At 45.1% G+C, this 14,009-nt stretch overlaps 1 protein-coding gene across 1 annotated transcript in view; it reads right to left on the bottom strand.

The window, feature by feature from the left end:
• Positions 1–9,088, bottom strand: part of PFKL (phosphofructokinase, liver type) — a 388,593-nt gene extending 379,505 nt beyond the window's left edge. Inside the window, exon 1 of the mRNA XM_040439347.1 lies at positions 8,935–9,088. Coding sequence (XP_040295281.1) covers positions 8,935–9,019 — 85 coding nt within the window. The 5' untranslated portion in view covers positions 9,020–9,088. The remainder of the gene's footprint in view (positions 1–8,934) is intronic.
• Between the last annotated feature and the right edge of the window lie 4,921 nt (positions 9,089–14,009).

Here is a 14,009-nt window from a genome sequence, read left to right on the forward strand (position 1 = left end):
TTCCCTTTTTTCTGGTGCTTGGTTGATAACTCACGGTGTGTGTATGTGTATCTGTAATATATATATATATATATATATATATATATATATATATATATATATATATATATAATTATTTTTTTATTTAGGGATCGACCGATTATCGGTTTTACCGATATTATCGGCCGATATTCAGTATTTTGACTGTTATCGGTATCGGCATCTATTTTGCCGATATTCCGATAACTTATTGGGAACACAGATCGCTCTGCTGTCAGCGCTCTCCGTGTTCCCTCAGCAGCACAGGGCAGAAGGAAGCAGTGTCTCCCTCCCCCTGTGCTGCTGTTGCCGCCAATGAGAGGAAGGAGGACAAGAGAAGGGGCGGGGCTGTGGCCGCTGCGCCACCAATGAAGATAACTCTTTCATTAATTCATATACAGGAGGCGGGAGCTGGCTGCAGAATCACATAGCCGGCTCCCGACCTCTATGAGCGGTAGCTGCGATCTGCGGTAGTTAACCCCATAGGTGCCGTGGATCGCAGCTACCGCTCATAGAGGTCGGGAGCCGGCTATGTGATTCTGCAGCCAGCTCCCGCCTCCTGTATATGAATTAATGAGAGATTTCTCTTCATTGGTGGCACAGTGCGCCCCCCCAAGCATTAATCATTGGTGGCGCAGTGCGCCCCCCACCCCAGTATTAAAAACAATGGTGGCGCAGTACGCCTGTCCCCAGTATTAATCAGTGGCAGTGGCCACAGGATCCCCTCTCCCCTCCTCCTCCGATCGGAGCCCCAGCAGTGTAATCCTGGGGCTCCGATCGGTTACCATGGCAGCCAGGACGCTACTGAAGCCCTGGCTGCCATGGTAAGCTCCATGCTGCTGTGTGCACAAAGCACAGAGCAGAAGGGACCGTGTGAGATCCTATTCACCCTGATAGAGATCTATCAGGGTGAGTAGGACAAGGGTTCTAGTCCCTAAGGGGGCTAAAAGTTAGTTTAAAAAAAAAAGTATAAAATGAAAAAGAAAGATTTACAGAAAAAAACCTACACGTTAACAATAAACATATTAATTTTGTGTAGGAATTTTATTTTTTTCAAAAATGAAAATTCCCAGAATATCAGTATAAATTATCGGTTATCGGCCTGAAAGTTCACAAATTATCGGTATCGGACCTAAAAAAAAAAAAAACACAATATCGGTCGATCCCTAAAATATATAATTTTTTTTTTACGGTATATTCTACTAACCATTCAGGGCGAAGTTTCTCAAATCCTTGGAAAGACATAGGCCCCTTTCACACGGGCGAGTATTCCGCGCGGATGCGATGCGCGAGTTGAACGCATTGCACCCGCACTGAATACCGACCCATTCATTTCTATGGGGCTGTTCACATAAGCGGTGATTTTCACGCATCACTTGTGCGTTGCGTGAAAATTGCAGCATGCTCTATATTCTGCGTTTTTCACGTAACGCAGGCCCCATAGAAGTGAATGGGGTTGCGTGAAAATCGCAAGCATCCGCAAGCAAGTGCGGATGTAGTGCGATTTTCACACACGGTTGCTAGGAGACGATCGGGATGGAGACCCGATCATTATTATCACGCATGTTTAGTACCCGAACTTCTTTACAGAAGTTCGGGCTTGGGATCGGTGTTCTGTAGATTGTTATTATTTTCCCTTATAACCATGCTATAAGGGAAAATAATACATTCTGAATACAGAATGCATAGTAAAATAGAGCTGGAGGGGTTAAAAAATAAATAAAATAAATTTAACTCACCTTAGTCCACTTGATCGCGGAGGCCATCATCTCCTTCTGTCTCCTTTGATGAACAGGACCTGTGGTGAGCATTCATTACAGGAAAATTACCTGTGGTGACGTCACTCCGGTCATCACATGATCCATCACCATGGTAAAAGATCATGTGATGACCGGAGTGACGTCACCACAGGTAATTTTCCTGTAATGAATGCTCACCACAGGTCCTGTTCATCAAAGGAGACAGAAGGAGATGACGGCCTCCGCGATCAAGTGGACTAAGGTGAGTTAAATTATTTTTTTTTTTTTTTAACCCCTCCAGCTCTATTTTACTATGCATTCTGTATTCAGAATGTTATTATTTTCCCTTATAACCATGCTATAAAGGGAAAATAATACAATCTACAGAACACCGATCCCAAGCCCGAACTTCTGTGAAGAAGTTCGGGTACCAAACATGCGTGATTTTTCTCACGCGAGTGCAAAACGAATTACAATGTTTTGCACTCGCGCGGAAAAATCGCGGGTGTTCCCGTAACGCACCCGCACATTTTCCCGCAACGCCCGTCTGAAAGAGGCCATACTGAAGTTGGAGGCGAGTATCCTACTGGGGAGCGCCGGCAGCTCAGCTGAATAGTGAAGCAGGGAGTGGACAGCTCCCTGCTTCACCATTAAAATCAGCTGAGTGCAGGACATAACTCAACCTTTATAGAACTGTCCAACTGGATCTGGAACGGTTGGCAGGTATGCATCACTATTAAAATCCTGGAAAACCCCTTTAAGGCTGGTCAGTGTAACCAGAACCTCCAAGTGAGGCCTCATGCACACAAACCATTCATTTCAATGAGGCTGCACAAAATGCAGATAAATACATATGTCTGTGCCGTAGTACCGCAAAAAAACCTAAATAAAATAAAACATATCCTTTGCTTGTTCATTTTGCATACAAGGATAGGACATTTCTATAGAAGGAAAAAAGAAATGGCGACATGCATAAGGCCAGTATCCATGCCCAAGTATGTTCTAAATTTACTTACCCAGTTTGTTTTTTACATTTGAAACAGCCCTTCCAAATGTATAAACAGCAATAAACAACGGGGTTCATTTACTAAGATTGGCTGTTTACACCGATCTTAGTTTCCCCATCTGCGCAGCCACTGGATACATCGAATTTATGACGAGGCGTGCATCTTGCCATAAATTAGGCACATCTGTGGCAGTCTATGCGCCTGGAGTAAACTTTCCTTTTTTTTTTGTTTACATTTGGGTTTTTAACCGCTTGCCGCCACGCTAACGCCGAAAGGCGTCATTGCGGCGGCTCCCCCAGGCTACGCTAACGCCAATAGGCGTCATCTCGCGTGAGCCGAGATCTCCTGTGAACGCGCGCACACAGGCGCGCGCGCTCACAGGAACGGAAGGTAAGAGAGTGGATCTCCAGCCTGCCAGCGGCGATCGTTCGCTGGCAGGCTGGAGATGTGTTTTTTTTTAACCCCTAACAGGTATATTAGATGCTGTTTTGATAACAGCGTCTAATATACCTGCTACCTGGTCCTCTGGTGGTCCCCTTTGTTTGGATCGACCACCAGAGGACACAGGTAGCTCAGTAAAGTAGCACCAAGCACCACTACACTACACTACACTACACCCCCCCCGTCACTTATTAACCCCTTATTAGCCCCTGATCACCCCATATAGACTCCCTGATCACCCCCCTGTCATTGATTACCCCCCTGTCATTGATTACCCCCCTGTCATTAATTACCCCCCTGTCATTAATTACCCCCCTGTCATTAATTACCCCCCTGTCATTAATTACCCCCCTGTCATTAATTACCCCCCTGTCATTAATTACCCCCCTGTCATTAATTACCCCCCTGTCATTAATTACCCCCCTGTCAAGCTCCATTCAGACGTCCGCATGATTTTTACGGATCCACTGATAGATGGATCGGATCCGCAAAACGCATCCGGATGTCTGAATGAAGCCTTACAGGGGCGTGATCAATGACTGTGGTGATCACCCCATATAGACTCCCTGATCACCCCCCTGTCATTGATCACCCCCCTGTCATTGATCACCCCCCTGTCAGGCTCCATTCAGACATTTTTTTGGCCCAAGTTAGCGGAATTATTATTTTTTTTTTCTTACAAAGTCTCATATTCCACTAACTTGTGTCAAAAAATAAAATCTCACATGAACTCACCATACCCCTCACGGAAACCAAATGCGTAACATTTTTTAAACATTTATATTCCAGACTTCTTCTCACGCTTTAGGGCCCCTAGAATGCCAGGGCAGTATAAATACCCCACATGTGACCCCATTTCGGAAAGAAGACACCCCCAGGTATTCCGTGAGGGGCATATTGAGTCCATGAAAGATTGAAATTTTTGTCCCAAGTTAGCGGAACGGGAGACTTTGTGAGAAAAAAATTAAAAATATCAATTTCCGCTAACTTGTGCCAAAAAAAATAAAAAATTTCTATGAACTCGCCATGCCCCTCATTGAATACCTTGGGGTGTCTTCTTTCCAAAATGGGGTCACATGTGGGGTATTTATACTGCCCTGGCATTCTAGGGGCCCCAAAGCGTGAGAAGAAGTCTGGTATCCAAATGTCTAAAAATGCCCTCCTAAAAAGAATTTGGGCACCTTTGCGCATCTAGGCTGCAAAAAAGTGTCACACATCTGGTATCGCCGTACTCAGGAGAAGTTGGGGAATGTGTTTTGGGGTGTCATTTTACATATACCCATGCTGGGTGAGAGAAATATCTTGGTCAAATGCCAACTTTGTATTAAAAAAAATGGGAAAAGTTGTCTTTTGCCAAGATATTTCTCTCACCCAGCAAGGGTATATGTAAAATGACACCCCAAAACACATTCCCCAACTTCTCCTGAATACGGCGATACCACATGTGTGACACTTTTTTGCAGCCTAGGTGGGCAAAGGGGCCCATATTCCAAAGAGCACCTTTAGGATTTCACAGGTCATTTACCTACTTACCACACATTAGGGCCCCTGGAAAATGCCAGGGCAGTATAACTACCCCACAAGTGACCCCATTTTGGAAAGAAGACACCCCAAGGTATTCCATGAGGGGCATGGCGAGTTCCTAGAATTTTTTATTTTTTGTCACAAGTTAGTGGAAAATGCTGATTTTTTTTTTTTTTTTTTTCATACAAAGTCTTATATTCCACTAACTTGTGACAAAAAATAAAAACTTCCATGAACTCACTATGCCCATCAGCGAATACCTTGGGGTCTCTTCTTTCCAAAATGGGGTCACTTGTGGGGTAGTTATACTGCCCTGGCATTCTAGGGGCCCGAATGTGTGGTAAGGAGTTTGAAATCAAATTCTGTAAAAAATTACCTGTGAAATCCGAAAGGTGCTCTTTGGAATATGGGCCCCTTTGCCCACCTAGGCTGCAAAAAAGTGTCACACATCTGGTATTGCCGTACTCAGGAGAAGGTGGGCAATGTGTTTTGGGGTGTCATTTTACATATACCCATGCTGGGTGAGAGAAATATCTTGGCAAAAGACAACTTTTCCCATTTTTTTTATACAAAGTTGGCATTTGACCAAGATATTTATCTCACCCAGCATGGGTATATGTAAAAAGACACCCCAAAACACATTCCTCAACTTCTCCTGAATACAGAGATACCAGATGTGTGACACTTTTTTGCAGCCTAGGTGGGCAAAGGGGCCCATATTCCAAAGAGCACCTTTCGGATTTCACAGGTCATTTTTTACAGAATTTGATTTCAAACTCCTTACCACACATTTGGGCCCCTAGAATGCCAGGGCAGTATAACTACCCCACAAGTGACCCCATTTTGGAAAGAAGAGACCCCAAGGTATTTCGTGATGGGCATAGTGAGTTCATAGAAGTTTTTATTTTTTGCCACAAGTTAGTGGAATATGAGACTTTGTAAGAAAAAAAAAAAATCATCATTTTCCGCTAACTTGTGACAAAAAATAAAAAGTTCTATGAACTCACTATGCCCATCAGCGAATACCTTAGGGTGTGTACTTTCCGAAATGGGGTCATTTGTGGGGTGTTTGTACTGTCTGGCCATTGTAGAACCTCAGGAAACATGACAGGTGCTCAGAAAGTCAGAGCTGCTTCAAAAAGCGGAAATTCACATTTTTGTACCATAGTTTGTAAACGCTATAACTTTTACCCAAACCATTTTTTTTTTTTACCCAAACATTTTTTTTTTATCAAAGACATGTAGAACTATAAATTTAGAGCAAAATTTCTATATGGATCTCGTTTTTTTTGCAAAATTTTACAACTGAAAGTGAAAAATGTCATTTTTTTGCAAAAAAAAAAAATCTGTAAATTTTGATTGATAACAAAAAAAGTAAAAATGTCAGCAGCAATGAAATACCACCAAATGAAAGCTCTATTAGTGAGAAGAAAAGGAGGTAAAATTCATTTGGGTGGTAAGTTGCATGACCGAGCAATAAACGGTGAAAGTAGTGTAGTGCCGATTTGTAAAAAAGGGCCTGGTCTTTAGGGGGGTAGAAACCTGTGGTCCTTAGGTGGTTAAATGTAAGTAAATATGCCGGGTAGGGGTGGGCGATATGGCCTAAAATCTATATTGCGATATAACTGTAAGCATATGCGATATATATCGCAATATATTGTTTTCTATATTTGGGGGGGGGGGGTGTTTAAACTTTTTTTTTTTTTTTTTTTTTTACTTTTTATTTAATAACTATTAGCCTCCTTAAGGGCTAGAACCCTTGTCATATTCACCCTAATAGAGCTCTATTAGGGTGAATAGGACTTTACACTCTCCCTGCTGCCCTGTGCACACAACAGCAGCCAGCCTCTCATGTGCCTCTCATGTGCCTCTCCCTCTTATCAGCCCCCTCTGGTAACTCAAACCCACCCACCCTCCCTCCCCAGTATTAATCATTGGTGGCAGTGGCCACAGGGTCCCCCTCCTCCATCATTGGTGGCAGTGGGCAGTTCCGATAGGAGTCCCAGCAGTGTAATGCTGGGGCTCCGATCGGTTACCAGGGCAGCCAGGACGCTACTGAAGTCCTGGCTGCCATGGTATGTTAGTGAGCAGCATTGTACTCACATGCGCCGTGGCCGCCGGGCGCTCCTTTTTCTCATAGGTCTGTGCAGAGCATTGCTAATGCTATAAGCATTAGCAATGCGCCGCACAGACAGAAGAAGGAGCGACCGGCGGCCACGGCGCACGCGAGTATAATGCTGCTCACTAACATACCATGGCAGCCAGGACTTCAGTAGCGTGACTCCTGGCTGCCATGGTAACCGATCGGAACTGCCCACTGCCACCAATGCAGAGACTGAAGAACATTCCCGGCACCCGACCTCTGACAGGACGCTGTGATCCGCGAGATTAACCCCTCAACTGAGGGGATAATTGCAGCAGATCGCAGCATGCAGTCATAGGGGCCGGTATATGGCCGGCACATGAAAGTAGCGTTGGTATTCAGGCATTCATTGGTGGCGCAGTGGCCACAGTCCCTCCTACTCTGTTCTTATTAGTGGCCAGCGGCAGCCGCGCACAGTGGGGAGGGAGGGACTCCCTCCTTCCCCACTGTGCCGGATCAGTAGAACATGGTGCGAGTTTCACACTTGCGGCACGTAGATCCAGCCCCCTAATCCGGCAGGCAAAACCGGGAATCAGTTGTACACAAACCACAGAGTGCAACGGTTTGCGTCTGGCCGACTCTGCGCATGTCTGCTGGAATGTGGCCAGATCGTCACCGGACCCCATTATACTTAATGGAGCTGGCGGAAATTCGGTTTAAATCCTGAAACGCCGGATCTGGAGAACTCCGACAGGCTGTTATCTGCTGTTAGAGCCTGCCAGAATTCTCACCACAGATGTGAAACTAGCCTTAGGGTCGTCGCTAGTGTTGAGCGAACTTTTGTTTTCAAGTTCAGCGTACAAGGTTCAGGTTATTTAAGAATTCCGCTAACACAGACCATAACTTATGGTCCGTGGTAGTGGAATCCATAACAGAATTCTTAGATATCCCGAACCCTGGACGCTGAAGTTCTAAACAGAAGTTCGCTCATCCCTAGTCATCGCACATGAATATACTCATGCATTTCTTAAAGGGTTTCTACCACCAGAAATTCCGTTATGTAGCTGACTGACATTAGCGATGCGCCAATGTCAGCACTACATAACAGTATGTTTCTGACTTTTTTCCCTGCAGACAAAATCCTGCGCCTGCGCCGTTTACTTCTGTATTCGGCGCAGGCGCAGTGAGTGAATGATGCGCTCCTGGTGCCGGATTCCTCACTGCGCCTGTGCCGACTACGTCACAGTGCGGAAGCCGGCATCAGGAGAGCGGCCTTCACTCACTGCGCCAAATACAGAAGTGAACGGCGCAGGCGCGGGATTTAGTCTGCGATGCAGGGAACAGTGACATAAATCAAGAGGAGCGGGGCAGGCAGAACGGGGGACCTGGGCGGGATAAAGGGTGAGTAGAGCCTCTAGGTGCTGATTTTACGCCCACATAGCACCTAGAGGCTCATTAGCATATAATAAAAGTGCTTATTTTGCTGCAGGGACTAATGTTAGAAACATACTGTTATGTAGGGCTGACATTGGCGCATCGCTAATGTCAGTCAGCTACATAACGGTATTTCTGGTGGTAGAAACCCTTTAAGGGAAATTGTCTTTTTTCTAAATGGTTGTATGGACTGCGTTTTTTTTTCTCTATTGAGAATGAAATGTAAAAACAACACCATGACAAAAGACGAAACCAACTAGAAAAATAAATAAATAAATAAAATCACCAGTAGCAGAAGAAAAAAAAAAAAAGGCTTGTGTGTCCTGCATGTCACATTGCCCATTCACCTTCTGCTAACATCTGGAGCTGACGTTTTAACCACTAAAATACGAGGGTCCAGAAAGATGCCAGCGAGACCCCTTGGAATACCGGTGTGGACTCCAGCGGTCTGAAGCCATGACGTGTGTCCAGAATGATGTGTGTTCAATGGGGTTAAACTGGAGTCTGGGGCACAAACCATGGTGGACCATCAGTGTATGCTGTGGCACGCATACTGTACCAACCTGACATGGCAAACCCAGAAGGCCGACCCCGGGTCGTCCATGGCGCGCACTCGCTGCCCGGGTGTCACGTGCAGCATTCGGAACCATTGTGGCGCACATAAGAGGATCCTGTGCTCCGTACTGACCTTGTGCATCTCCCCCGCTCGTCAGCACGGCGATAGCCTTCCCGGCCCCCGACATCCGCAGCTTCTCCAGATCTGTCGCCGACATGGTGAGATGAATGCTCCCGGCAGTGTCCTGGAATGTACTACGTGCTGCTGCTCGCCTTATTTCCTCCTGGAGCGACCTTCGGCCCCTCCTCGTTCCTCCACGTGCCGGGATCACACAGCCTTGTGACTGCTAGGCCAGACCTCCCAAGCCTATCTCCCTTCTCCCTTTTAGATCTGAGGGATAGATTCGCATTGTTACATTTACAATATTGAAACAGAATGTTTGTTTATTATTAGACCTCACCTTATATTTTATTTAACCCCTTCAGGACTAGTGATGGACGAACATCGGCCGGGATGATAGGCGAGCGTGCGTTCGCGATCAAATGTTCGCGAACCACACGTTCGCGGCAGGCCCCATTCACTTTAATGGCAGGCGAACCTGGAAAACCTTCAGGTCATATTTGCAGCCAGCAAACACTTACTAGAAGTGCACAAATAGTCCCACAACATGGACAGTGACATACCAGAGGGGGATCATTGGCAAAGATTCCCACAAAAAATATGTATTTTAATCAGGGGACATTTTTATGCGTCTTAAAGGGAAATTCTCAAAAATGCGCCCTGCTGGAGCCTAGAACATGTTTATTTCCTATCGGTTTGATGTATACAAATGTGCAGCATTCCACGTTTTTGTATCTTGCAGAGTCCATTAAAAAATGCATACGTTAACGTAAATTTTTTTTCTACCATGGAACTGTATGGTGAACGGACGCCACTGTACGGCATCAGTCTGAGGCATCTGTTAACGCATACATTTTTGGTATTCATTAAATGGATGGAAAAAATAGGATTGAACCCAGCCCTAGTGTCAGAATAAGCACCAGTACTGACAGAGCGCTACCTGGTCCTGGTGGTCAAGGATGAGGACTGTTCCCCAAGGAGCATTTTCTACTGGGAAATACAGGGCACAGTATAATACACTAGACTCTATATAATACTAACAGAAGGACCCAGCTTCGCACGGGTATATTTAATCTATTTCATTTTATGTTTCCATGTGTCGTAAAAAGATATCGACAGTTTCCCCCATAACGGCGACCTCTACAGTACCCGCCCCTTCAACAGTGACCTCCACATTGCCCGTCCCTTTAATAGTGCCCACCCTTTAACCACCTTAGCCCCCCTAGCTTAAACACCCTTAATGACAAGGCCACTTTTTACACTTCTGACCTACACTACTTTCACCGTTTATTGCTCGGTCATACAACTTACCACTTAGGCTACTTTCACAGTAGCGTTCGGGTGTCCGCTCGTGCGCACCGTTTGAAGGGGCTCACGAGCGGCCCCGAACGCATCCGTCTGGCCCCAATGCATTCTCAGTGGAGGCGGATCCACTGAGAATGCATCCGCCTGCCAGCGTTCAGCCTCCGCTCCGCTCAGTGAGCGGACACCTGAACGCGGCTTGCAGCGTTCGGGTGTCTGCCTGGCCGTGCGGAGGCGAGCGGATCCGTCCAGACTTACAATGTAAGTCAATGGGGACGGATCCGCTTGAAGATGACACAATATGGCTCAATCTTCAAGCGGATCCGTTCCCCATTGACTTTCAATGTAAAGTCTGGACGGATCCGTTCAGGCTACTTTCACACTTAGAAAATTTTCTAAGTTTTAATGCAGACGCATCCGTTCTGAACGGATGCGAACGTCTGCATTATCGGAGCGGATCCGTCTGATGAAACATCAGACGGATCCGCTCCGAACGCTAGTGTGAAAGTAGCCTTAAATAAATTTTACCTCCTTTTCTTCTCACTAATAGAGCTTTCATTTGGTGGTATTTCATTGCTGCTGACATTTTTACTTTTTTTGTTATTAATCGAAATTTAACGATTTTTTGTTGCAAAAAAAATGTCATTTTTTCACTTTCAGTTGTAAAATTTTGCAAAAAAAACAACATCTATATATAAATTTTTCTCTAAATTTATTGTTCTACATGTCTTTGATAATAAAAAAAATGTTTGGGTAAAAAAAAAAATGGTTTGGGTAAAAGTTATAGCGTTTACAAACTATGGTACAAAAATGTGAATTTCCGCATTTTGAAGCAGCTCTGACTTTCTGAGCACCTGTCATGTTTCCTGAGGTTCTACAATGGCCAGACAGTACAAACACCGCACAAATGACCCCATTTCAGAAAGTAGACACCCTAAGGTATTCGCTGATGGGCATAGTGAGTTCATAGAACTTTTTATTTTTTGTCACAAGTTAGCGGAAAATGATGATTTTTTTTTTCTTACAAAGTCTCATATTCCACTAACTTGTGACAAAAAATAAAAACTTTGATGAACTCACTATGCCCATCAGCGAATACCTTGGGGTGTCTTCTTTCCAAAATGGGGTCACTTGTGGGGTAGTTATACTGCCCTGGGATTCTAGGGGCCCTAATGTGTGGTAAGTAGTTTGAAATCAAAATCTGTAAAAAATGGCCGGTGAAATCCGAAAGGTGCTCTTTGGAATGTGGGCCCCTTTGCCCACCTAGGCTGCAAAAAAGTGTCACACGTGGTATCTCGGTACTCAGGAGAAGTTGGGCAATGTGTTTTGGGGTGTCATTTTACATATACCCATGCTGGGTGAGATAAATATCTTGGTCAAATGCCAACTTTGTATAAAAAAATGGGAAAAGTTGTCTTTTGCCAAGATATTTCTCTATATGTAAAATGACACTCCAAAACACATTGCCCAACTTCTCCTGAGTACGGAGATACCACATGTGTGACACTTTTTTGCAGCCTAGGTGGGCAAAGGGGCCCACATTCCAAAGAGCACCTTTCGGATTTCACCGGCCATTTTTTACACATTTTGATTTCAAACTACTTACCACACATTAGGGCCCCTAGAATCCCAGGGCAGTATAACTACCCCACAAGTGACCCCATTTTGGAAAGAAGACACCCCAAGGTATTCGCTGATGGGCATAGTGAGTTCATAAAAGTTTTTATTTTTTGTCACAAGTTAGTGGAATATGAGACTTTGTAAGAAAAAAATAAATTAAAAAATCATCATTTTCCGCTAACTTGTGACAAAAAATAAAAAATTCTAGAAACTCGCCATGCCCCTCACGGAATACCTTGGGGTGTCTTCTTTCCAAAATGGGGTCACTTGTGGGGTAGTTATACTGCCCTGGCATTCTAGGGGCCCTAATGTGTGGTAAGTAGGTAAATGACCTGTGAAATCCGAAAGGTGCTCTTTGGAATGTGGGCCCCTTTGCCCACCTAGGCTGCAAAAAAGTGTCACACATGTGGTATCGCCGTATTCAGGAGAAGTTGGGCAATGTGTTTTGGGGTGTCTTTTTACATATACTCATGCTGGGTGAGAGAAATATCTCGGCAAAAGACAACTTTTCCCATTTTTTTATACAAAGTTGGCATTTGACCAAGATATTTATCTCACCCAGCATGGGTATATGTAAAATGACACCCCAAAACACATTGCCCTACTTCTCCTGAGTACGGCGATACCAGATGTGTGACACTTTTTTGCAGCCTAGATGCGCAAAGGGGCCCACATTCCTTTTATGAGGGCATTTTTAGACATTTGGATCCCAGACTTCTTCTCACGCTTTAGGGCCCCTAAAAAGCCAGGGCAGTATAAATACCCCACATGTGACCCCATTTTGGAAAGAAGACACCCCAAGGTATTCAATGAGGGGCATGGATGGCGAGTTCATAGAATTTTTTTTTTTTTTTGCACAAGTTAGCGGAAATTGATTTTTTATTTTTTTTTCTCACAAAGTCTCCCTTTCCGCTAACTTGGGACAAAAATTTCAATCTTTCATTGACTCAATATGCCCCTCAGCGAATACCTTGGGGTGTCTTCTTTCCGAAATGGGGTCACATGTGGGGTATTTATACTGCCCTGGCATTCTAGGGGCCCTAAAGCGTGAGAAGAAGTCTGGAATATAAATGTCAAAAAAATTTTACGCATTTGGATTCCGTGAGGGGTATGGTGAGTTCATGTGAGATTTTATTTTTTGACAGAAGTTAGTGGAATATGAGACTTTGTAAGAAAAAAAAAATAATTTCCACTAACTTGGGCCAAAAAAATGTCTGAATGGAGCCTTACAGGGGGGTGATCAATGACAGGGGGGTGATCAATGACAGTGGGGTGATCAGGGAGTCTATATGGGGTGATCACCCCCCTGTCATTGATCACCCCCCTATAAGGCTCCATTCAGATGTCCGTATGTGTTTTGTGGAGCCGATCCTTGTATCCGTGGATCCGTAAAAAACATACGGACATCTGAATGCAGCCTTACAGGGGGGTGATCAATGACAGGGGGGTGATCAGGGAGTCTATATGGGGTGATCACCCCCCTGTAAGGCTCCATTCAGACGTCTGTATGTGTTTTGCGGATCCGATCCATGTATCCGTGGATCCGTAAAAAACATACGGACATCTGAATGCAGCCTTACAGGGGGGTGATCAATGACAGGGGGGTGATCAGGGAGTCTATATGGGGTGATCACCCCCTGTCATTGATCACCCCCCTGTAAGGCTCCATTCAGACGTCCGTATGTGTTTTGCGGATCCGATCCATGTATCAGCGGATCCGTAAAAATCATACGGACGTCTGAATGGAGCCATACAAGGGGGTGATCAATGACAGGGGGGTGATCAGGGAGTCTATATGGGGTGATCACCCCCCTGTAAGGCTCCATTCAGACGCCTGTATGTGTTTTGCGGATCCGATCCATGTATCCGTGGATCCGTAAAAAACATACGGACATCTGAATGCAGCCTTACAGGGGGGTGATCAATGACAGGGGGGTGATCAGGGAGTTTATATGGGGTGATCACCCCCCTGTAAGGCTCCATTCAGACGTCCGTATGCGTTTTGTTGATCCGTTCCATGTATCAGTGGATGCTTAAAAATCATACGGACGTCTGAATGGAGCCTTACAGGGGGGTGATCAATGACAGGGGGGTGATCAGGGAGTCTATATGGGGTGATCAGGGGTTAATAAGGGGTTAATAAGTGACAGGGGGGTGTAGTGTAG

Source organism: Bufo bufo, chromosome 7 (genome assembly GCF_905171765.1).
Source record: "Bufo bufo chromosome 7, aBufBuf1.1, whole genome shotgun sequence".
NCBI classification, from domain to species: Eukaryota; Metazoa; Chordata; class Amphibia; order Anura; family Bufonidae; genus Bufo; species Bufo bufo.